Source organism: Triticum urartu, chromosome 7A (genome assembly GCF_056163025.1).
Source record: "Triticum urartu cultivar PI428250 chromosome 7A, HENAU_Tu73, whole genome shotgun sequence".
Taxonomy (NCBI): domain Eukaryota; kingdom Viridiplantae; phylum Streptophyta; class Magnoliopsida; order Poales; family Poaceae; genus Triticum; species Triticum urartu.
Genome location: NC_141879.1, coordinates 305,517,076 through 305,542,552, shown reverse-complemented (window position 1 = coordinate 305,542,552; position 25,477 = coordinate 305,517,076). Strand labels below are relative to the sequence as shown.

General features: G+C 44.5%; 3 protein-coding genes and 1 pseudogene across 7 annotated transcripts; 1 reads left to right on the top strand and 3 right to left on the bottom strand.

Annotated features, from left to right (window-relative positions):
* Nucleotides 1-596: 596 nt before the first annotated feature.
* LOC125525015 (cation-chloride cotransporter 1) lies at nt 597-9,613 on the top strand. Of its 4 annotated transcripts, none has more exons than XM_048690040.2 (14): nt 597-783; nt 970-1,160; nt 2,094-2,243; nt 2,416-2,494; nt 2,869-2,963; nt 3,366-3,480; nt 3,730-3,830; nt 4,306-4,367; nt 4,646-4,894; nt 4,977-5,091; nt 6,323-6,517; nt 7,025-7,425; nt 7,704-7,865; nt 7,943-9,613. In XM_048690040.2, exons 2-14 carry the CDS (start codon nt 979-981, stop codon nt 9,040-9,042), a joined length of 3,006 nt encoding a protein of 1,001 aa, XP_048545997.2. In that variant the 5' UTR covers nt 597-783; nt 970-978; the 3' UTR covers nt 9,043-9,613. The 4 variants fall into 4 exon arrangements, with proteins under 4 accessions (XP_048545997.2, XP_048545998.2, XP_048545999.2 ...); XM_048690041.2 differs by having other exon boundaries at nt 598-783; nt 2,872-2,963; XM_048690042.2 differs by lacking the exons at nt 597-783; nt 970-1,160 and having other exon boundaries at nt 2,091-2,243; nt 2,872-2,963; nt 3,366-3,506.
* Nucleotides 9,614-10,744: 1,131 nt separating this feature from the next.
* LOC125524757 (chlorophyll a-b binding protein 2, chloroplastic) lies at nt 10,745-11,770 on the bottom strand. The gene has a single exon (XM_048689786.2). The coding sequence runs from the start codon at nt 11,682-11,684 to the stop codon at nt 10,902-10,904; it is 783 nt and encodes a 260-aa protein (XP_048545743.2). The 5' UTR covers nt 11,685-11,770; the 3' UTR covers nt 10,745-10,901.
* A 412-nt stretch (nt 11,771-12,182) lies between these two features.
* Nucleotides 12,183-16,568, bottom strand: LOC125524755 (uncharacterized). The gene is made up of 16 exons (XM_048689785.2): nt 16,245-16,568; nt 15,999-16,095; nt 15,788-15,909; nt 15,599-15,652; nt 15,366-15,485; nt 15,161-15,280; nt 14,930-15,071; nt 14,670-14,840; nt 14,143-14,298; nt 13,825-13,931; nt 13,607-13,700; nt 13,369-13,510; nt 13,125-13,281; nt 12,940-13,056; nt 12,691-12,817; nt 12,183-12,579 (listed from the first exon to the last, which is right to left on the bottom strand). The coding sequence occupies exons 1-16, from the start codon at nt 16,256-16,258 to the stop codon at nt 12,310-12,312; spliced, it is 2,010 nt and encodes a 669-aa protein (XP_048545742.1). The 5' UTR covers nt 16,259-16,568; the 3' UTR covers nt 12,183-12,309.
* Nucleotides 16,569-16,849: 281 nt separating this feature from the next.
* On the bottom strand, nt 16,850-21,647 carry LOC147959401 (uncharacterized; annotated as a pseudogene). Its single transcript, XR_015609891.1, has 5 exons — nt 20,920-21,647; nt 20,181-20,364; nt 19,303-20,098; nt 17,470-17,512; nt 16,850-17,148 (listed from the first exon to the last, which is right to left on the bottom strand). The product of XR_015609891.1 is annotated as an uncharacterized LOC147959401 (transcript).
* Between the last annotated feature and the right edge of the window lie 3,830 nt (nt 21,648-25,477).

Here is a 25,477-nt window from a genome sequence, read left to right as displayed (position 1 = left end):
ATAAACAGTGACTTTGTTTAAACAGAAAGGTAACCGACGACGAGGTCCATCAGAGACGTAGAATTCCACTTGTGAGTCATTCGTCGATCTGAGCCGTACATTGGCTGAAACATTCTCTTCAGCCATTCGACAGTGGTTTCAGCCTTGGGTGTCTCTATGATTTGGGTCCTGACGTTGTGTTTGCTCCGATGAGTGCAGTTTTAGGGCATGTACAATTGTTCTATCTTAGCAATGCCATGTAGGATAAATGATGAGGTGGAGGAGAGAGAAATCATAAGAAAAGGCTTGTCTTCTCTTATTGAAGAGAAGACAAGATGTGATCTCTTAGCACATATACGTATCACCCTGTTCTTAGGAATAACTAGTTATTGGAGATAAGGCTAAGAAATGACCCGTTGTAGACATGTTTTTTTTGTCATATCTAAATTACATTGCAAGACTTAAGATAAGAGTGTCTTATCAACCATTGTACATGCCTTAAGCATTTGAAACATCTTCTTCTTAAGTCAAAAAAAAGTCAACACGCAGCGTAGGAGCTTCGTGGAGAAGCAATCCTTCCCTCCCTCACTCCGGAGCCGTGTCCTCAACTCAAAGACGGACCTAATTTCCAGGGTGCCCGGCGCAAAAAATGAGGGACGAAGCAAACCCAGTTTCGTAGCCTTTTCCATCTCCCCTCCGACCGTTGCCCACCTTCCCCGTTAACTCCCCGCTCTCCTCGCCGCCGGTGACTGCTCCGTCACCGCAGCGCCCACCTCCACCTCCCCCTGCTCTTCGTCAAACCTGGTAAGCTTACAGCGATCGCGCCCCGCTGCCGCCCGAACAGCCCCTGCTCCCCACGCTCAGCCTCGGATCCAGATCCACGCCCTCCACGGCCACCACCCCCCTGCTCCGCCGCTGCTCGGGACTGCTTCAGCGTCTACTCTAAAAACCTAGATCTCACAGCACCAACTTCTTTGTGCGTGGCTGCAGCTTCCTGGGATGGAGAATGGGGAGATCGAGGCCGCGGAGGATGGGCTGCCGGTGCCAGCGCCGCCCAACGGGCGACGCTACCGACCAGTGGGCTCGGACGACAGCGCCGTCATCCAGATGACCTCCATGGAGCCCAGCCCCGGCTCCACCTCCGTCACTGGCCATGGCGCCGTAACACCCCAGCCGCCTAGGTGATGCATACTTCGTCTCATATATGTGGGTTTCCTTAGCATTTTGTTTCTGTTTGATACACAATCAGAGTTCAAGGGTTTCGGGTTTAGTACGTGTTACACTTCTGCGAGAATCACCAGCTAGCATAGTTGCTGCGAATATCTGTGCATTGTCTTGACAGCGAGTTATTTAGCCAAACGAGGTGTTCAACTGGACAGTTTTATTCGGATGATAGTCTTCGCGAGCAGTACAGACACATGGGAACTACATACTGGCTGTGGACTGTTTGAGACTACAATCTTAGGCTTTTAATAGCCTTTTGGAGTTGCTTCCTTCATTTAGAGCCCAATGCATTATGAGCAGGGTTGTGAAATTCACATTAGTTCTGTTTGTTTGTAGACTGCCTTCAATGTGAGGCCATGACCTCGACTTTTGAAATTTGGTGATCATTTTATATATTGTAATCTACTCGGGTTTGATATATTTGAATGACTGTGCAGTAGGATTTTCCTTTTGGCATATGATATTTTGTGTGTACTCACATATTGATAATTGATGTCGAGCTTCTATTGGTATATATCCATGGTTTAGAGTTCTGTAGTTAGAATGTTAGTCAATGAGTGCCACACCTGTCACTACTTGAGCGGTTAATGTTTCCCTTTCAATATCAGTTCTTGTTATTGATCTTTGTAGTTTGCTTGGGATATTACTTGACACTACTTTACTTATTTGCATCATGCATATATATTCCTTTCTTGTACCTACTGGCTTCCCTTCTCGATTTTATATTTTGATTGCATATTCCATGACACATTATCAGGCATAATTTCTGCAGATTTCATTTCATCCGTTTCTTTCAATGGTCATTATAATTAGCAAGATGATTTAGATGACACAAACTGTCAAGTTGCGAATTTATGAACTCAACAAGCTTTCTTTTATGTATACCATAGGAACCTTAAGCCTGGTGGTGCTAATCTAACTATTGATCCAAGCATGCAAGGAGGTTCTGGTGATCATGCTACATCCAGTGGATCTCAAAGGGATTCAAAGCTAGAGCTTTTTGGGTTTGATTCACTTGTAAATATTTTGGGCCTCAAGAGGTACTGTCCATCTTTGTGTTATTTTATTTAGTTTGTCTGAAAACTTGAGATATATCTCCTTCTATTAAGCACACATAGTTTTGATTAATATATTAAGCATGTGCTCTCCAAAGAAATAGCTTGAACTAGTGATTTTACTTTATGACATAAGTATCTGATCGAATCTGAACAGCATGACAGGAGAAGAGGTCCCAGCTCCTTCGAGTCCTAGGGAGGGAGAGGATGTAGCAATTACCATTGGACGGCCGAAGGTTGTCTCCAGTTCCAAAATTTAGGATGAATTCCATCTGTTTGATACTTCATCACACTTTTCCTAGTTAAACGTGAATAACTACGAGTTACTATATTTGGATTTAGTTAACAGGAAAGAGTAGTGCTTGGGCTCAATTATTTGCTGATACTGTCACCTATCGTGTTTGACGGTTTGCTACATCTCTAAATATATTTATTCAACAATAGTTGCTGATTTGTACATTTGCGTTTTCATGCCGGATCTCCAAAGTTTCTTCACTGTTTCTTTGATTTTCATCGAGCTGTTTGTTTCTGTTTATTTGGTTTATGTCATTTGGATATATGGATAGTTAGAAAAACTGTATTACTTATTCCATTGCTTTCATTTGGTTAGCAGGAAGCTGGACCTAAGTTTGGTACAATGATGGGTGTCTTTGTACCATGCTTGCAGAATATCTTGGGGATCATTTATTATATCCGTTTTACCTGGTTAGTATTGCCATTATGTGCACTTGTTTTTGCTACTGCATGTCAGCGTTTTGATCTTATTTGTTTTTTTGCAAAATAAATTTGCTATGCTGCCATGCTGGTCACCGTGTTATCATTCTCTGGCAGAGGGCCACCTGTAATATTTCAATTCCTAGTTGTATGAGATTTTCCCATGGTAGAAGTAGAACCAAGTAAGAGTAACTGCAAAGTCTGTAAAGGTATTGTTATCCAGTGTGGGCACATTTGACTAATCTTGCAATATTAATGCCTTTTGTACTGGACACTTTTATACCCTTGTTGGAAGTGGTATTTCAGAAAATGTGATGCATGTACACCTTTTTCAGCTAAAAATTTCTTTTTGGGTTATTCAACTCTAGCTAATATTTTTTTCCCTTTCTGTAGGATTGTAGGCATGGCAGGCATATGGCAGTCGCTTGTTTTAGTCTCATTCTGTGGTGCTTGTACATTTTTAACCGGCTTATCATTAAGTGCCATTGCAACAAATGGGGCAATGAAGGTATGCTGGACATTTTGCTACTGGTGGTGAGTTCATGTAATAGGGTTGATACCTGATATGCCTTAGTTTTGCTGGTCTATTGTCTTGATTTCGTTTGTTGAACCTGGTGCGTGATATGGTTAAATTCGACGATCTAGATTTATTGCTGGGAATACAGAATACTTCTAGAACTTTCTTGATGTGTGATGCTGCTACCTTGATAAACTTAAATGTGTACGTTAGCTGATGTGCATTTTGTATGATCCATAGGGTGGTGGACCATATTATCTCATTGGCCGTGCGCTTGGTCCTGAAGTTGGAGTTAGTATTGGATTGTGTTTCTTTCTTGGAAATGCGGTTGCTGGGTCCATGTAAGTATACACCGCAATAGCCAAGCACTAGTTTGCCTTTCAAATTTCATTTATCTTTGTTTGCTTGTGGACCGAGTTATGAGGATATTATTATTTCTGCATCTGCTGCTTGGAAGCTGGCATCATATTAGTTCTTCAAGTTAGTATGAGATGAGTGGAATGGTTTATAGTAGAATATGAAGTAGTGAAATTGAAGGGTTTTGTGCTATATTTTGATGTTTGTTGGCCTTGACTGCTACTAATGAATGATTGGTTTGCAGAGGTTCCAAAGGTTGGTTATTTATAAAGTAATGTACACTTAAACCATTATGCTCGAAAGAAAAATGTCTGGATTGTCAATAATGATAGAACACAGCTGAATTAGTAATATAAACTCTTAGCTCTTTGTCCCATTGGAATTTCAGATGATTCAATTTTTAATTTGTTTTGTTAGTTTGATTGACATGTATTCATGCTAACTTACCACTCATTTCAGGTATGTTCTGGGTGCTGTAGAAACCTTTTTGGATGCCATTCCTTCTGCAGGATTGTTTCAAGGTAATTTACAAGTGATACTAGTCAGTAAGTTCTTTTGTATTTGTGATTGCCGAGTCGAAATGTTGAATTATGTACAAGTGACTCCTGTACTTCAAACTTTTATTAGGGCGTAGAGAATGCCCGCATTTTATTTTATTTGCATTGCTAACTTGGTTCATGTTTTGTGAGAAATTGAGAAAAGGAAGTAGAGCCACACTACACAATACTTACTTTTTTCTTAACTTGTAATGTCAATTTCGATTTCTATTTGACTAACTCATAGTTTTTTAATAATGCAGAGAGTGTAACAGTGGTGAACAATACATTATTAAACGGTACAGCAACAGCTGGCACGGCAACTATATCGACACCCAGCTTGCATGACCTTCAAGTATATGGTGTTATTGTGACCATACTGCTCTGTTTTATTGTATTCGGTGGTGTCAAAATCATCAACAAGGTTGCACCTGCCTTCTTAATACCAGTACTCTTTTCACTGTTGTGCATATATCTTGGTGTCTTCATTGCACCAAGACACAATGCTCCAAGTAAGTACCATGTGGCCTATATTTTGGATAATCATCATTATGCATTTATGCATTCAATTGTAATGCTGGCTTTCCTACTTAGAGGGGATCACTGGGTTGAGTCTAACCTCACTCAGAGACAACTGGGGTTCAGAATATCAACGTACAAACAATGCAGGAGTTCCTGATCCAAATGGTTCTATATATTGGGATTTCAAGTAAGCTTCTAACATCTCTAAAAACATGAAAATTCTCTGTCATTCCATGTATATCTATGTTGAATCTCAAGCATACTCTAGTCATTGTACACAATTTTCACTTGACCCTATGAACTTGTACAATCATGGCGACAACCTACTCCCATTATGTGTTAATAGGGTCCTTACATGCATGTTCATTCTTTAGTCAGAATTGCAATGTGCCCTGAAGTTTATAGAGTAGATTACACTTTGTACCAGGTTTTGCAAGAGTTTTCACTTTGCACTAGGTCTGCATAATAATGTTGCAATTTGCATCAGGTTTTGTAGAATTTTTTTGATGATAATTCATGCATGTATATTATGGGGCGAAATATATACTTAGAGATTTCAGTTAAACATATTATTGTGCCGGACCCAGTGCAATTTCTTTTTTGGCGAAATCTGGTGCAAAGTGAAATAAGTGGCAATCTACCTGGTGCAAAGTGCGATTTAGTCATATAAACGTTTCATTTAAGTTATTAAACTTCCAGGATATTTGATTGGCTGCAAGTTGGTCTAACTGACCGAATTACTTGATATCAACCGCAACTTCTGTTAACAGGGTTCACATGGTAAACATACATAATTTGTCCCATCCGTAAACACATAACCTGATGGGTGCATTAACATGGACTGTAATACCATTATTGAACCTAGTTCAGACAAACCCAAGCAGCAAATTTCATATCTATTTGATGGGATTGTCTCTAGCCAGAGAAAGGGCATCAGTATCTCTGCCCATCTTTGATGGAACAATGAAACCAACCCTCCACATCAGAAACCTCCGTTAACTCACAGCTTTTGGTACTACTCCCTCCGTTTCTAAATATAAGCCTTTTAGTGACTTAATACGGGCTACATATGGATGTATGTAGACGTATTTTAGAGTGTAGATTCACTCATTTTGCTCCATACGTAGTCTGCATTGGAATCTCTAAAAAGCATTATATTTAGGAACGGAGGGAGTATTTGACCAAGGACGACAAGTTTAGGGACTTTCCAGACTTATAAGGGCCTATGTAAAACTTCTGTATGAGTTTAGGAACCTGTTGTCTAGCCTTGCGAGACTGAAGGCTGGAGATGAATCAAACTCTATTATTGAATTCATGCAAAAAAAAAACTCTATTATTGGAAACAAAGTTTACGGGCCTGCAAGACTTCTTTGTCTGTGCAAATGCAACTTGCTGACACATTTTTGTATACTTTTCAGTGCTTTGGTAGGTCTCTTTTTCCCAGCAGTCACTGGAATTATGGCTGGCTCAAATCGATCTGCTTCACTGAAAGATACACAACGTTCAATACCAATTGGAACATTATCTGCAACTCTCACAACAACTGCTATGTACTTGTTTTCTGTGCTGCTGTTTGGAGCCTTGTCCACAAGAGAAGAGCTTCTAACTGATAGGTACGTGCTTTTCAGTGCTGAAAGTTATCATTGATCCCACTTTAGAATTTAGGTAATGTGTTCTCTAGGGCATGGAATATTTTGTATGCTAGAGTTCTGCTTTTCTACTGTCGTCAGAGTGTGGTTATTTGCTATATTAGTAGAGAAAATCTCACTGCCACAGCTGTTCTTCTGGCTGTTATGGGCATCGGGCACATAAAGTTCTTCTGCGTAGGTCCTGTTTGAGGGCACAAACCCCATGCTTTCAGTCAGAACGATTTTTGTTTCTTTTTTTTCCATCTTTAGCTAACAAGAAAGTTCTGTCGACTAATCTACTTTACACGGTCAATATTCATGCTTTATATACAACACACATAGTTGTTGAATCTGTTTTTGTCTATATTCTTTTATCGAACAACTACGTTCTGATAGCATGGCTGTAGGCTGCAGTTCTGTCTTAAGTCCCATCAGCTGCTACGTTACTGAGTTATTGTGTGGTTAGCTCATAAACATCCTTAATACTTGCAGGCTTCTTACTGCTACAGTGGCATGGCCTGCTCCAGTAGTGATTTACATTGGTATTATCCTGTCCACTTTAGGTGCAGCACTGCAGAGTTTGACAGGGGCTCCAAGGTTACTAGCAGCAATAGCAAATGATGACATCCTTCCAGTCCTTAATTACTTTAAGGTTTCTGAAGGAGCCGAACCTCACGCAGCAACTTTATTCACAGCATTAATCTGTATTGGATGTGTGATTATTGGGAACTTGGATCTGATTACACCCACTATCACTATGTTCTTTCTGTTGTGCTATGCTGGTGTGAACTTGTCGTGCTTTCTGCTTGACTTACTTGATGCTCCTAGTTGGCGCCCTCGATGGAAACTTCACCACTGGAGTCTTTCACTTGTTGGTGCATTACTTTGCGTTGGTACGCCATTTGACTCTTCACTGTTTTATTTCGTCATCCATGACATTCATCCTGAGCTGCCTGTAATACTTTTACTGAATGCTATTTTATATACTTGAAAATGTATACTGACTTAGGCATTATTGTGAATTTTGACTTAAGAGTTCTATTCACACGTATGATTTTCAATCCAATTTGCTTACCTCATATTTCTTGTGGTCCACAGCTAGTTAAAATGCACCCTCATGTTGTGTTTATAGTTGTGCTTTCCACTTAATAATCTTTCTCTCAAATTTCAGTCATCATGTTTTTGATCTCTTGGTCTTTCACTGTTATCTCCCTTGCCCTTGCAAGCCTCATCTATTACTATGTGAGCTTAAAAGGGAAGGCTGGAGATTGGGGAGATGGGTTCAAGAGTGCATATTTTCAGTTGGCATTGCGGAGTCTCAGGTCGCTAGGAGGTATTACTTTCTGCATGACAAAGAGTAATCTATGCAAACTCATTATTCTAACACTCACCCCACTGTTCTTCTCACAGCAAACCAAGTTCATCCTAAGAATTGGTACCCCATTCCTCTGATATTATGCCGCCCTTGGGGTAAACTTCCAGAAAATGTCCCTTGTCATCCAAAACTTGCTGATTTCGCCAATTGTATGAAGAAGAAGGGCCGTGGTATGTCAATATTTGTCTCGACAATTGACGGTGATTATCCTGAACTGGCTGAGGATGCTAAGACTGCCTGTCATCAGCTGGAGGCCTACATTGAGTACAAACGTTGTGAGGGTGTTGCAGAGATAATTGTAGCACCTTCAATGTCTGAGGGCTTCCGTAGCATTGTTCAGACGATGGGCCTTGGTAATTTGAAGCCGAATATTGTTGTGGTGCGGTACCCTGAGATTTGGCGCCGTGAGAATCTGACAGAGATACCATCAACCTTTGTCAGTATAATAAATGATTGCATCACTGCTAACAAGGCAGTTGTTATTGTGAAGGGTCTTGATGAGTGGCCTAATGAGTTCCAGAGACAGTATGGTACTATTGACCTCTACTGGATTGTGAGAGATGGAGGATTGATGCTTCTTCTGTCTCAGCTCCTGCTCACAAAAGCGACCTTCGAAAGCTGCAAGATCCAAGTCTTCTGCATAGCGGAAGAGGACACTGATGCTGAAGAGCTAAAGACTGATGTCAAAAAGTTCTTGTACGATCTTAGGATGCACGCCGAGGTCATTGTTGTGACTATGAAGTCATGGGAATCTCATGTGGAGAGCAGTAGCAGTGGTGCTCAGCCAGATGATTCCCAAGAGGCTTACGCAAGTGCACAGCGCAGGATCAGCACATACCTTTCTGAGATGAAGGAAACCACACAAAGAGAAGGACGGCCGCAAATGGTGGATGGGAAGCAAGTTGTTGTGAACGAGCAAAAGGTCGATAAATTCCTCTATACAATGTTGAAGTTGAACTCGACGATACTCAGGTACTCCAGGATGGCAGCTGTGGTGCTAGTGAGCCTCCCTCCGCCACCGCTGAATCACCCTGCATACTTCTACATGGAGTACATGGATCTGCTTGTAGAGAACGTCCCACGCATGTTGATAGTTAGGGGATACAGAAGAGATGTTGTCACGTTTTTTACCTGATCAAATACATACAGTCTGAGCTCCATTCAGTTGTTGTGCCATTGTAGCAGAATGGATACACAGATGTGTGCAGATTCCACTGCTGAAGTTGGAAGCCCTCACCTTGATGGCTACCTTAGATGGGATGCACTGGGTTTGTTATTGCCATATTAGGTACGTAAACTATAGTATCTTCATTCCTTTCCTGGACACAACATAAGGTCATTACAAATTTTGTAGCCCCATTCTCCAAATCAATTGTAGAAACTTCCATTTTTTTTCACCGAAACAGTAGCAATAGTGTCCCTGTTTTTGCTATTTTCCGTGATCTGTATACGGCTGAGAGACTGCAACCAGTTGTTGGAAGGAGCAATACCGGTGCTATAATTAGAGAATATTCTGTTAACGCCCGATGTTGATGCATCTGTGGATAGCCGGCTGATATGATACGTGGTTGGTTTAACATGACTTGTGTTGATATACTGTCAAGTCTCACCATGCTGTAGCCCTTTGTGCACAGGTGTCACTACTGAGTATTTTGTTGGTATACATGGGATTTTCCCCCTCTTCAGTTATTACACGTATTTTCTGTGGTACTGCGATATGATCCCAGCACGCATATCTCCTTTTACAGTTGTTACTGGTCTAAATGTCTAGGCCTAGCCATGGTCCAGATGATACATTGTTCTGCTATTTAATTTGATCTGGAGGCATTATGACAGTGTTGACATTGCTTATCAGAGTGACGCTCAGTTTCCCAGCCATACGCCTACTGGCTAGACGATTATATGCTTTTAAGTTCTTCATTCTGTTCTTTTTTCAACATTTGATCTTGCGGTTTATGGATTGCAAGCGTTAAAATAGCCACCCTCACAAATCTTCCTTACTCTACATATTATCTGCAAAAAATAGTGGAATGTTTGAATGGAAGTTGGACTCTCAAGATGAAAACCGTCGCTGGATTGACAAAAAAAGAAGAGTTGACAGTCGCTGGATTGATTTGTCGTACAAGGATCGGTCCATAATTATCGTGTGTGGAGCAGTTCTTTCGTATACAAAACGAACACAAAGCATCATATGTGGAGTTGGGGTAATTCCCGCAGTACCAAGCATTGACAAAAGTGCAGTTGACGACCAAATGGTGGTTTGTCACACTCTTGCACAAAAATGTAACAAAGGTGTAACTAGATTCTTAACTTCATCAGCCAATTTGAGTACAGCTAAAGTGAGAAAGTGATAACCAACGGAGCAACGTCAGGTTTCAGTACCTGAAAATTTCATCTACGACTCAGCCACTATTAACAACCACTGGATCTTCATCCAACGATCAAAAATAGATCACATATTGTTCATCTTCCTCTTGCAGCCACCCCTCCAACCCAGCCCTAGCTGTCTGCATCGGGCTTTGCCGTGCGCCGCCTCGCCCTCCCCTCAACCTCCCCGGTAATCTCTCTAAGCCCCACCCCAATGAACAGCTCCAACTACGACCCTCCCAACCCCTCCCCCCCCCCCCCCCCCCCCTCCCAACCCGCACTCATGAAGTTTCAAACTCTCTCTCGGCTATCGCCGACTCCTGCTTATCCACGGCTTGGCCTTGGCGTGGCCGCCGATCCTCATGTTGTCTTCGCCTTCGGCCTCGCACATAGCGGAAAGTGAATGACACCAAAAAAATCAAGTACTTGATGTTTAGCAAACCCAAACAATTAATGTCCACTCGTATTCATATGGAAAATGAAAACCATGCATTTCTCATATAGACATTTCATGTTCCAGATGGGCGCTATTTGTAAACATCTTTGATAGTGTACAACATCAACGATCAGATATTAATCATACATCCAGAGCACACATATACTCCTGAGAAGTCGATTTTCATGTGTTTACTTGCCGGGCACAAAGTTGGTGGCGAAGGCCCACGCGTTGTTGTTGACGGGGTCGGCGAGGTGGTCAGCGAGGTTCTCAAGCGGACCCTTACCGGTGACGATGGCCTGCACAAAGTATCCAAACATGGAAAACATTGCAAGGCGGCCGTTCTTGATCTCCTTCACCTTGAGCTCGGCAAACGCCTCTGGGTCGTCAGCTAGGCCAAGGGGGTCGAAGCTGCCACCGGGGTAGAGTGGGTCGACGATCTCTCCAAGCGGGCCACCAGCAACGCGGTACCCCTCGACAGCGCCCATGAGCACGACCTGGCAAGCCCAGATGGCAAGGATGCTCTGAGCATGGACCAAGCTAGGGTTACCGAGGTAGTCGAGGCCGCCCTCGCTGAAGATCTGGGAGCCGGCCTTGAACCAGACGGCCTCGCCGAACTTGACGCCGTTGCGGGCGAGCAGCTCGGGGAAGATGCAGCCGAGCGCGCCGAGCATGGCCCAGCGGCAGTGGATCACCTCGAGCTCGCGGTTCTTGGCGAAGGTCTCCGGGTCGGCGGAGAGGCCCGCGGTGTCCCACCCGTAGTCGCCCGGGAACTCGCCGCTGAGGTAGCTCGGGGGCTCGCCAGAGAGCGGGCCGAGGTAGAGCACACGGTCGGGGCCGTACCAGGGGCTGTTGGAGGCGGCGGCCTTGGGCGCGGCCTTGCGCATGGTGACGCGGCCGCCGCCGAGCGCGTACGAGGCTCCGGCGAGCTTGATCGCGGGGGAGGAGAGCGCCATTGTGGTGGAGGCCGCCATTGCTGCCGGATGGAACAGAGCAAGCTGCTGATGTGCGGCTGCCGCTGCTACTGATGGGTGGCTGCGTGAGGAAGAGAGGGGCAAGGGAGGGAGGTTAAATACCAGGCAGCGCGCGCCAATGGAGTGAGGGAGGGGGCCACGTCCTTATCTCGGAAATCACGATCTGCGGCGCGATTGGCCTGCGGGCTGGAGTAGGGTGGATGGGGCGGCTGTTGTGGCGCGCGCGGGGCCGGACACCTGGACCCGGACGACCTGAAACGGCCTTCTCTACGGCTAGGACGATCGGCGCGCATGTGGCCGAGGAATGTCGTCGAGTTGCATTCATGACTCCCTCCCCGCCAGGAAGAAGCACATCCAAAACTAGAATACATTCATTCTTCCAGTAACATGCACCCTGGATTGTAGGCTAGTTGTGGTGAGATTTTGGCATATTACAGCACCAAAACACTTCACCAGAAACCGAGCACGGTAGTAAACAGAGTTGAGAACACAGGCATATACAGATTATGCATGACGTGGTATTAATTAGGACATGGATGCTCTGCTGAATCATATACATTACAGCTGTACTAGCTAGCTAGGTGTCACTTACACAAATACAATACGGCTAAGGCAGGCTGATTAATCAATTAGCTTTTGGGCCTGAGTTAGCGGCAGGCACAGCACAGGGTCCTTCCAGACGCAGGTAGTCGTACATGACCCCCTGGAACGGGCTCTGGTTCCTGGGCTGCTTCAGATAGATGGTGTTGATCCCTCGGACAAGCCAGGCTCCACTCACACCCACGTTGAAGAGCCAGTAGAGGCCATGGATCCCGTGCCTCGCGATCGCGTTGTCGCGCCCGATGAGCCCCGTGGTGAAGTGAGGCACAGCCCGTGCCTCGTCGTTGAAACGGACCTGGAAATGCATGCAACAGGATGGCGATGATGACCATGATAAGAAAGAGAACCAACATGAGCATCAGCGAACGAAACGTTGGGGTTGGTTCTGAAAATTCAATTCAGAAACCTGCAGTTCAGCGTTGGCTGAAGACGCGAGCGCCACCCGGAACTTGTACGTGCTGTTGGGAGGGACGGCGTCGAGGCTGAACCTTATCTGCCATGTGGTGGGCTGGTACGTATCCCCATCGCTTCTTCTGCAGTTCAGTTGAGACAGGCACGGATCAGGCAAGATGTTAGTGCAAAAACACTTGTATGATATCCCTTTTTTAGGGTAGTTGTATGATATCTGAGTGAGCCAACAACAGACAGACATCACCTGGTAACTTGAGCGTAGAACCAATCAGTGCTGTAGTTGCTTTCGCCGATGGTGTACACCAGATCACGGTCCGGATACAGCTCTGCGTATCTCTCCCAAAGCCCATACTGCCTGAACCTGTATGTAACACCGTATGATTAGAAACAGCTGTATGATTAACTGCTGGACGCAAAGGTTTCTTTCACCTGTCAGGATGATTGATGAAGAGTCTGTTGACATAGTTGGGGTTGGGGTCTGGAACGTAGAACTCGGCAGCAGACCTATCGGGTATTCCGATCTCCCACATGGTAGGGCCGTCTCTCGGTGGCTCGAACACGAGGTCACCCAGATAGATATCGTCCCCTGAACACCATTGCTCAGCAATCTCTTGTCAGGACACCAGTCATTCAAGTTAGAGGCAGGCTGCAACTAGTACTAAGCCAGGCTAACCTGAAGAAATTGTTAGTGTGGCGTCGAATCTGTAGTCCCCGATGAAACCCGGAACCCACGCATATAGGTTGTAGTTTCCAGTTACAATGTTCTTTATGTAGAAGCTACCATCTGCATCTGCTTGACACCAGAATTGGTACCCCTGTAAGTCAGGGAAAAACTCCATTATTCACAATAATACAGGCCATATAAGCATGTCGTAACGCTATACTGTAGCTTATAAGCATGTGGTACGTACCTTGCACTCTCTTTGCCACGATCCAGCCTCTCCTGGTAATGCTAAGCCTACATAGGCTGATGCGGCATAAAGATCCTCATCCTCTATAATATACCTGATCATATATGTGGTAGTAAGATATGCATATGTATGGTGCTTGAACTAGATCTAGGGTAATTGAAAATTCAAGTTACTGTGAACCTTATCTAGTCGTACATAACTGGGAGATTATGTACTACCTGTCTCTTACAAGCAATCTACCAGAGATACAACCTCTTTGCTCAGTCTTCTGGAAATCCTCTGAAAGTGCAAAATCATAGGGCCAGCTCTGTTTCTCCATCATCACCTGATTTTCCAAGGCAAACATTAAAGATGACATCAAGTGCCGACCGAGTTACTTATGTACTGCTCATAACAATATACAAAATATAAGCCAGTCACTCTGCCATAATTGCTGTCATTTGATAAATTATTATACTAACTTATGGAGTGCTCTCTTGTTGTGTGAAAATTGAATTGTACCCTAAAGTACTACTTATTTGCTGAACTATAATCACCTGAACTTTTGCATCCTCCCATAGTAGACTTGGGTCTGATCCGTCCTGACTGGAGTTAAGGTACATGAACACCGGTCCATGAACCTTTTTCCAATATTCTCCATTCGTGAACTTGGGCGAAAGGTCATCTCCAGCATAATGAGCGCTAAGAAACATCTAAGACCAGATAAAGAGACCTTTCAGAACTTGTTGCATATTAGTACCCAATAAAAATAAAAACAGTAAGGGCTTATTCGGTTTGGAGGATTTATACAGGATTTTTTCCTATGAGCATTAGTTTCATAGGAATAGAGGTGCTAGATTCCTAAGGATTGTGCCTATATTGGCCTAATTCCTACGGATTTTTAGCATTACGTGAGATCTCATGGAAAATTCTTAAGGATTCTTAGCATTAGGTGAGACCTCATGGAAAATTCCTAAGGATTGGAGTGCACATGACTTTTCATATTCCTATGATTTGAAGATCCTGTAAAAAGAATGAGCCCTAAAACAGGGTAAATGTTATTTTTGTTAAGGTCTGAACTTACAGCGAGCATAGTGGGCCCGACATGAGATGTCAAGTTCTGCTTCAGAGGTCCTCCAGTACGGAACTCGTCGCTGGGCGTGATTTGCCAGAAGCCAATCGGAGGATCAGATGACACCCATCCATGGACACTATTGTATCGGTCTTCACACGAGTATTGGTACTTGTCATCGACCTTGACAGACATATGAGTAATGCAGAGGTTATTCAGAATGAAGTCAAATATTTATCATGGATAATCTTGTTGTGACTCTATTAGCTTACCTCCCCTCTGAGTTTAGGATTAATTGGGTCCACAAGCAGGACAGCCTCAGGGTATGCTAATTGCTGGCCGCGGGGAGGCAACCGGTCATCAGGCATCGGCATTATTCTCTGCCTGTTGTCAGCCATTGCCATGTACTGGAACCTGCATTAAGTCCACCAACACATAGTTTCAGTGGGAAGAAAAAAATTAAGTGAAGAGCAAAAATTTCTTTCTTAAAGTTGGGAACGAACTTGTCTTTTCTAAGTTTGAAGGCCACTCTGGTCTCCCCAATGCCAAAATCAGGCCACCCTTCCTTGTGCTCATAGATTCCGTAGGTGTAGAATCCCGAGGAGCCGCGAAGCACGATGAACCTGTACTTGTACATACAGAGATGCTTGCTCAGCTAAACATGATTTTCCCCAGCTCCAAATTTATGCTTGTTCATCAGTCAGTCACCTCTTGTCGATGATGAGCGGAACAGCTTTCCCTTCCTGCGAAGGATCCCATGATCTGGTGAAGGAGACCTCAGCCTGGTTTTCATCATGATGTATGATGCGGAACTCTGTGCCTTTGATCCTGCGTGCAAGCGTTCACTTTCAACCTCCTTTCCGAAACAAAAAAACAAAACAAGAGAAGAAAATAGAAAAACAAAAGAGGGTAAATGAATGAAGTTGAGCTCCTCTTCTTACACATCAAATATTCCAGTTCGCTGTCCTGGTGAATTCCAAACAATGTCCCAGTACCTGACAGAAGATGAAAAGATGCATAGCTTAACTCACATCGCCTCGGATAGTAGTACAAGACAAATCGACAGATATAGCATAACCTATAAGCTGAAGCTCTAACTAGAAAGTATAGATGCAGAGTAAGATTGGTACCCTCGGTTGTCTTCTTTGTTAAGAATCTCCATAAGATTGTCCACACCGTTGTAGTGCACGCCAGTTACAATACCGTCGGGGTTGGACAGCGTCAGCTCGAATATGTCATTTTTAATTATAACCTGCACATACACAGCACACACGAAACATGCATGTTATTGTCGGCACGCGCCAACCCTATAAACATGGCCAGGAAGCACGAGGCACTTACGTATCTGCTGGTGACCTTGAGCTTAACACCGTCCATGGCGTCGCCGGCTTCCCCTTCCCGTGGAGGGCCCAAACAACAGCGCACCAGGCTCCTGCAGCTGGTCCAGGGAGACGAGGCAGCAGCATTACGTTTATATAGAAAAAAAAGGGACTGAGTGGAGCTAGCGAAGCACAGCAAGCAAAGATTAATGGCGGCTCGGCAGTGCAGCCGTGGCCATGCATGCAGTGGAAGAAGCAGAAGTAGTACCTAAGTTTCGCCATGGTGTGAGAGGACGACGGACCCCCTCCACTGATCGATCCTTGTGCGTGCCTGGAGAATAATGTGGTGTGTGGTGGCGATGTTTAGATGGATGGGCGGCCAATTATCCCTTGGTTTGGAAAGCAAGCATGCATGCGTGCGTGCGTGGAGTTGAAGCCAAGGAGGAGGGGGAGGAGGTGCGGCAATGGCGTGGTCCGCCCCGCCTCTCTTCAATTCGTTTGGGGGTTGTTGGCCGGTAACAGTTGGCTTGGCGGCTCTCTCAAGTGCGGCCGGCAGCCGAGGAGACGATGGAATATGTACCACATGTCCACAGCGGCCTGCAGCAACAGAGACATGCATGTCATTGTCAAAAGATGCCCACTAAGAGCAAAGATAATAGCACAGCCGGCTGCTGGCTATATAGCAATGCCATGTCATCATAAAGCCTTCTCTCATATAGTAGTCTGGTGTTTTGGCTGGCTATTAGCATGGCTTCATTTAATATGAAGTATTTATTGCTTGCAGGTGCATATGATCTGCTGTGATCTACAGTAAACAACATCTTTGTGGCCATTTCAAAGAGCATACATATACATGCCATCCATGCAACCAGGAAATAGGAAGACTGACTGGCATTTAGGCAACAAACATATGTCATACAGCATCATAGTACTCCAAACATGTCACACAGCATCATACTACTCCATAGCATCATGAGTAATTACTTAAGATTACATAAGTCTTTAAGAAAGCATTCAGCAAACATAATAGATAACATCTCCGGCAAACAAGCCATTCACGACCACAAGCAACAATCATAGTTTTGATCTGGACGATGACAAAAGTCATAAAGCATGGAGGGTACTTCGCTGGAAAGGAGCAACCACTCATTTGCATCAATAACCTTCAACCACTGTATGGAAAAGGAACCGGGTCAAGCTTAAAAATTTAGCCAATGCAAACTTACAGCATGTGACATCAAGAAGTAACACTGAGTAGTAATGCTGGAGAAAATCACTTCTATAAATCCTGTATAGCTACACAGGTTCAGTAAAAACAAATACTGTAACAATAGGAAGAGGAACAAGCTATAAAGAAGACCTCACTCTCTATACAAGCATGTTGGCAGATCAAATAAATTTCTTGAGCAATAATATATTCACACTGACTAAACTATATAGTACAGAACTATTTGGTTAACGAAAAGAACAATTTAAGATCAGAGAAAGTATACCTATAAATAACAGCTGCCGCAATCACCACATCACAGCTCACTCCTGAAATAAAAATGCATGTAACATATCAAGGTTACAGTAAAAAAAGGAATATGAACATGCAGATATCAATATCCCACCTTGATTAATTATGATGGCTGTTTTGAAACTTATGCCAGATATGCTCGACTAAATCACTTTTAAGTTGGGCATGCTGTGGACGAGCACGAATAGTAGCTTTTCTACGCAACACATCTGCGAAACATAGATTACCACCAACATTCACTTCGGGAGGTAGAGCAAATGAAGCCCCGGGAATCTCATTCAAGTCAATATGAATTTTTGCCTGCTCTCTCTCATCTTCGATTATCATATTGTGGAGAATCACACAAGCCCTCATGATCCTTCCAACACTCTTTCTCTTCCATAGACGTGCAGGCCGACGGACAATGGTAAAACGGGACTGTAATACCCCAAAAGCGCGCTCGACATCTTTCCTTGCCCCTTCTTGCTTCTGGGCAAACAACTTGTGCTTCTCTATTTGGGGAAGTGGTATAGTCTTCATGAAGGCAGCCCATTCTGGGTATATACCATCAGCAAGGTAGTAACCTGTGGTATACTCATTCCCATTGACAGAAAATTGGACTTGAGGGGCTTCTCCTTTCAGTGCATCAAAAAATAGTGGGGATTGATTGAGCACATTCAGATCATTATTTGACCCAGCAACTCCAAAAAAAGCATGCCAAATACGAAGGTCCTGGGAAGCAACGGCTTCTAGGATCATCGTTGGTACTCCATAATCGCCGCGGGTGAATTGCCCCCTCCATGCAAGAGGACACTTCTCCCATCGCCAATGCATGCAATCAATACTTCCTAGCATTCCAGGGAAACCTCGAGACTCGTTAACCTGAAGAAGACGCTCAACATCCTCCCGTGTGGGGCGTCGCAAGTACTCCCCACCAAAAACCTGAATCACCCCTTTTGCAAACTTGTCCAAACACTCTAATGCAGTGCACTTCCCAATCTTCAAGTACTCATCAAGTGCGTCTGCAGGGGTGCCATAGGCTAGCATGCGCATGGCTGCTGTACACTTTTGCAATGGCGAGAGCCCTATTCTACCAGAACAATCTGCCCTATAAGTGAAATAGGGGGACCACTCACCTAGGGCATTCACAATGCAGAGGAAGAGACCTCTATTCATACGGAATCTTGTACGAAACATACTCTCGGGGTAGAGTGGATCTGCAGCAAAGTAATCCTCCACCAGACGCTCGTGAGCACCTTCATGATCCCTCCGAATGACCTTCCTTGGACCGTATCGTCGCTGCAATGATCCATATCCGAGCCTAGCCTTGATTTTTATCATGAGCCTCTCAGCAAAGGAGTCTAGGACGTTTTGCTCAGCAACATAGGCTTCCATGATTTTGGATGGGGCTAGCTCATCAGAATCATCTGTGTATGATGATGAATCGGACATGGTGGGTGAGGAAGATGGGTCGGTAGGCTTGGTAGGAAGATGAGAAGTAGAGGAAGGAAGATGGGTTTGGGTGGAAGAGTTTGAAGAGGAGATGGAGCATTATATGGATGTGTCTTGTTTACCTGGGCGTATAATTACTATGGACTACATAGAAGTTAAGTGTAATTTGACTATTGACTACATGAGTTTTTCCACTCCATGGTTATCTGGAATGCATAGAAGTTAAGTATAATTTGACTATTGACTAGATGAGTTTTTCCACTATTGCATGGTTATCTGGACTGCATTGACTACAATGTAACTAGAGTACTGGACCATTGACTACAATTTAAGTACATGACCACTTTTAATTAAGACAACTGACAGTAGGAAATACCTTAGACCATTTTGCCAAATAGCTTCTCCCTTAAACACTTCAATGCCAACACATGCTCAGATCTCACATCTTCAGGCATCCCGGTTGTGTCTTGCATCACCAATGAGCGATATGTTTCTAGCATGACCGACTCTTTGTGATCTTTTGCCGCAAGGTGAGCAAGCTTCCGTGCTTCAAGATTCTCAGCAGAAACACGCCTTTGGGTCTCTAACATCTCTTTGCGGCCTTCATTTGCTGCATTCTGGGCATCTACAAACTTTTGAAGCCCATCTTCAAGATCTATTATACAAACTTCATCCTTTCTTTTTCGTTTCTACTTCTCCTTAGCTTGCTTGCCACCCGGTGGACGTTCATCCTCATCATCATCATCATCTATAGTGGAATGCTTCCCTACTTCATCATCAACACTAAACTTCCTCTTGTCCGGCTCCAGACCTTCTAGGCGTTCCAAATACGCGTCCCATTTTGGTTCCTTTTTAAGAATCTCCCAGCAATGCTCAAACATAAACGGACCATCTTTTTTGTGATCTTCCTCATAAGTTTGCATTGCCCTCTTCTTTAAATCTGCATCAGATTCACCACTAGCATACAAAGCACTAGCCTCCTTATAACTCGCGCAAAACCATGCAACCCTTTTCTTAATTCTCCCAAAGCGATCTTTCACTTGCTTGACTAGTCGTTCCCTGTTTTTTGGGGTGGTACTATTGTAGACAGCAGTAACATCTTTCCAATATTGTTCATTCTTCCTGTAGTTTGATTGGATTGGGTCATTGGAATTATTCAACCAAGCACTGACCTACAATATTATCAGAAGGGGTTAATTGAATTTGCTAGTAATGAAACACATGGAGCCAGCATGAATGCAAAAAGAGACATACCAATCGAAGATCTTCTTGTTTTGTCCATAGCAAGCGTTTTTCGGTCCTTCCACAATCACCACCATTTGTGTCATCGCCAGCATTGACTGGTTGCGGTGAACTCCCATTGTGCATAGGTTGTGTGGGGCCTGCCGTGTTCTGAAAGTAACTAAGGTAACCACCAGGTGGGTGAGAATCCACTCCCCTGCTCAACGACATAAAGAAACGAAGAGCGATCAGCACCGAACTAAATGCAAGTATATACTCAAATTTGTAAAATCTGAATACAATACATTTGAGATGCATACTAGTTGATCACAACAACTATTTAAAGGAAAAATAATCTGAATTGATCACAACAACTATTTAAAAGAAAAATCTGAATTGATCACAGCAAGTATTTAAAGGAAAAATCTGAATTGATCACAACAACTATTTAAAGGAAAAATAGTTTATGCAGTCATATATCATACACACTATCATGTGGAAACTGAAAAGTTACACTACACTGCAATTCAAGATTCAGCAAACGAGAAGTCACGTGCTCCTGTACATCAAAGAAAGATCATCTAGCAGAAGAAAGTTTTCTTTTTCTATCATTACTAAGCTAATAAAAATGAACTCTGAAAATAGACAGTAGAGTAGTAGATAGATTTCTGATGTTGTATCATCTAACTAGCATATCATACAAGTGTGTCAGCAGCTCTAAGAAATGACACCACGATTCAGAGTTGAGATAAGCAATGGAGAAAATTCATACCATACTTGTGGATCAGAGTAGTCCATATTGCCAGCCATGTACCAAGGTGATGTAGAGCCACCGATGCAGGCAGGCAGTGCCCAACAAGGACCTTGAGCCGTAGGATCCGATTCACTTGGTTGCTGCAGACTAGCCGCCAGAGACTCTTGTGGTCTTGGGGGGATCCAAGTGCTTGTTCTCTGCTTTGAAGGGAAGGCCGATGGGATCCCCGGCGGCGGGGCGGACTTAGGCGCCGGCGAGACCAGCAGATGCGCCGGCGGCGGGACCAGGAGATGCGCTGGCGGCGGGGTGAGCAGAGGCGCTGGTGGAGGGGCTTCACGAGGTGCCGGCGCGCGCGTCCGTTTGGACTGCTGACCCATCTCCTTGATGTGCGCCGGCGACAGTTCTAGGGTTCGGGAGAGGTGGCGATTTGGGGAAATTTGGAAGGCTTGATTTGGCGCGAGGAAGCTATTTGGGGCGACGGCACGGGCTGATTTTTGCGCGCGAAGGAGGAAGGAGAAGCGCGGGAGGCGGGAGAGGCGCAGGGGATCGAGAGCGCCGGCTCTAGCGCTCGCCACGGGCTGCAAGCGGGCGCAAAGCTCTCGTATCTTGTGCCGCAGCCCGGCGCTTGACGAAGCGCCCGTTCGCTTCTCTCTCCCTCTTTCTCTCCCCTCCAGATGTGATTTGGCTGACGTGGAAGGGCTTATAGCCAGCTGAGTCAGCCTTATTATACTTGCTCTAACGAGCATCGCGCGGCTCCTTTAACTAGTAGTATAATTTTTTCTTGCGAGAGAACTCGTTGAATTATTGTATAGCATTTGAAGCACGTAACGTGCCTAACCTAACCACAAGGCATATCTCACACTATCACGGAAAATGAAGTCGTTACAGTGGCCGGACGGTGAAGCGCGTACGTACTGATAGATGTGGACCGCCACGTCACGCTCAAACTGGAGATGGATGGACACCTCGCACGCACCGCCCAAGTCACAGCTTGCGGCCGTGAGATAGTAACAAATCAATGACTGAAGGAGCCAAGGAGGGTTTTCTTTCCTGAAACAACAGGAAGAAGAAGGCCATGCACCGACGCATGCATACAGCGTTGAGAAGTTGAGATGGGGCACGTACGGGCACTGCAACTGCAAGCAGTAGCGGAGAAACAGTGATCATGTGATCCGATTCCATCCAAGCATGCGTAGACTTTCCTTGACCTGCTCCCGCTCACGGTCACGGGGTGCAAAGAGACCGACCTGGGCTGGCCAATCCATGCAAGCCAAAAGCCTTGTGGCTTTGGAACTTGGGTAGGAAGTAGTAGGAGTAGATACAAGAGGCAAGGACAAGGACGAGCAAGAATCTCCCAGGAAGCTACAGGCGTCCTACATGGATAGCTAGATCACAGGAGAATAGTGTAGTGCTATCTTGGACATGGAGATTGTTGTAGAGGACTTTCCTTGTTTGGTTCAACCTCAATGGCAAAGCAATCCAGGCTGCTCTACAGATTGAAGGAGAAAATACTCGTCGGAGCTGAAATGTTTCATGGCTTGAGCGAGATGGGCGAGCGCGAGAGAGTAGCTTAGGATGCCTTTGGTAGCCTGCATCCAACCTAACTAGGCCCGCTGGATGCAGTCTTTTTTTCGTGTTGAACTGTTTGCTTGTATGCAATCACTGTTAAACTTGCATCGCACACTTCTTAAAACATCGTTTTGGTTGCATCACTAGAAATGCTCCGTTTTCAGGCCCGCTCCATGCACTAGATGGATCTGGCCAGCCATGCATGTACATGGTTAGCACGTATTTTTTTTAAAAAGGAGGATGACCCCCGGCCTCTGCATATGGACGATGCATACGGCCATTTTATTAATTATTCTCATAAGACCTTACAAAATAATACAACAGTAAGACTAAAGCCGCCGTCTAAACACCTCTATCCAACTGATGAAGGGGCGCAGATAGCCTGGGCCTAATACCAAACAGACATCGCGGCCAAACCTAACATCTAAGACCTGAGAACCCATCCAGGACGCCTGCTGGGCATGGGTCTCACCGGTCCGGCGTGCACTCAGATGCCGCCGCCGCCAACTACCACTGCTCCATCTTTAGAACTGTACTGATGCATCAACCTTGTTCGGTCTAGCTATCGTCGACACCAACACGGCGCCAAACGGCACCTCCTCCCTGCGCGCAAACAGCTGAGCACGTCGCGGTCGCCACTGATACACCTCAGCGCCATGCTACCAGGTATCACCAGCCGACACATCTTGAAGTCCTTGGATGATCTGTCGTGCGTAGCACCTGCCGACCAGGCATGACAAAGCGTAGCACTTGTCGGTCAGGCATTACTTGACATCACCACCAAAGCTCCGTGCAAGATGAAGCCGCTCCACCTCCTGCCTCTGACATCCAGCCACTACCAGGAAAAGGCTTACTAATGGCGCACCGGTTTTGCCTACTAATGGCGCACCACCGATGCGCCATTAGTATCACGCCACTAGAACTTTTTACTAATGGCGCACCACTGGTGCGCCATTAGTATCTGGTATGCTAATGGCGCACCAGGCAGTGCGCCATTAGTTTTGCCCATGGTGCGCCACTAGTGTCTGCTATACTAATGGCGCACCACATGGTAGTGCGCCATTAGTAACAATTTTTTTAATTTTTTTCTTCTTAATCTCAGGTCACTATTTCACCTATGAGATATCCAACACATATATATACAACAAGCATCCATATAACAATCATAGCCAACACACAAGTTCCATCATATATACATACATAGCCAACACACAAGTTCCATCATATATACATACATAGCCAACACATAGTTCCATCGTTACATATTACAAAAGTTTCACATTGTTCATCCAACACCGTTATCCATCAATTCACAAAAGTTTCACATTGATACAAAATAAAAACACAAATGGAAAAGAAGCACTCCATCCATGCAAGCTTCCGTAAATTAAATCAAATCTGCAAAATGATAAACAAGAAGTTAGAAGAAGAAAAAGAAGAAGACTAGAAGAATACTAGAAGAAGAAGAACACTAGAAGAAGAATAAGAAGAATTTTGGAAAAGAAGAAGAGTAAGAAGAAGACTATAAGCTTATTATGTACTTGATCATTTTGTGCTAACATAAGTTATTTTGGAGCTAACCTATAGGAAACTAAGCATATAAGCTCTAAGTTGGTATATTAGAGCCAACTTAGGTAAAATGAAGCTAACCTATATCATTTTGGAAAAGAAGAAGAATAAGAAAAAGACTATAAGCTTATTATGTAAACTTGATCATTTTGTGCTAACATAAGTTATTTTGGAGCTAACCTATAGGAAACTAAGCATATAAGCTCTAAGTTAGCATATTAGAGCCAACTTAGGTAAAATGAAGCTAACCTATAGGAAACTAAGCATATTAGAGATAACATAGGTAACTAAGTATATATATATCATTTTGGAGATCTGACACACCTGACAAAGTGTAACGCCCTCGATGCGGCTATATCTCCCACGTGTCGAAGCACGACTTAGAGGCATAACCGCATTGAATGCAATGTCGCAAGTGAGGTAATCTTCACACAACCCATGTAATACATAAGGGAAAGAGATACATAGTTGGCTTACAATCGCCAATTCACACAATTACATGAATAAAGCATTACATCAACCAGATACAATCAAGGTCCGACTATGGAACCAAAATAAAAGAAGAACCCCAAATGCGACACGGTCCCCGATCGACCCCAACTGGGCTCCACTACTGACAACTAGAACGAAACAACACAAAGGACAAGATCTTCATCGAGCTCCTCCTGAGCTTGGTTGCGTCATCTGCACGGACTCATCGGCACCTGCAAGTTGGGTTTGGAAGTATCTGTGAGTCACGGGGACTCAGCAATCTCGCACCCTCGCGATCAAGACTATTTAAGCTTATGGGTAAGGTAAAGGTAAGAGGTGGAGCTGCAGCAAGCGACTAGCATATATGGTGGCTAACATACGCAAATGAGAGCGAGAAGAGAAGGAAAAGCACGGTCGATAAAAGTATGATCAAGAAGTGATCCTAAAACCACCTACGTCAAGCATAACTCCAACCCCGTGTTCACTTCCCGGACTCCGCCGGAAAGAGACCATCACGGTTACACACACGGTTGATGCATTTTAATTAAGGTTAACTTCAGGTTTTCTACAACCGGACATTAACAAATTCCCATCTGCCCATAACCGCGGGCACGGCTTTCGAAAGTTCAAATCCCTGCAGGGGTGTCCCAACTTAGCCCATCACAAGCTCTCACGATCAACGAAGGAATAGACCTCCTCCCGAGATGTTCTGATCAGACTCGGTATCCCGGTTCTTCAAGACATCCTCGACAATGGTAAAACAAGTCTAGCAAGACCACCCGCTGTGCCGACAAATCCCGATAGGAGCTGCACATATCTCGTTCTCAGGGCACACCGGATAAGCTAAGCATACAGGAGCCGACATAACCCAAGTTGCCAAGGGATGGCCCTGCATGGTGCTCTGTGTTGGACCAACACTCAGAGGAGCACTGGCCCGGGGGTTTAAATAAAGATGACCCTTGAGTCT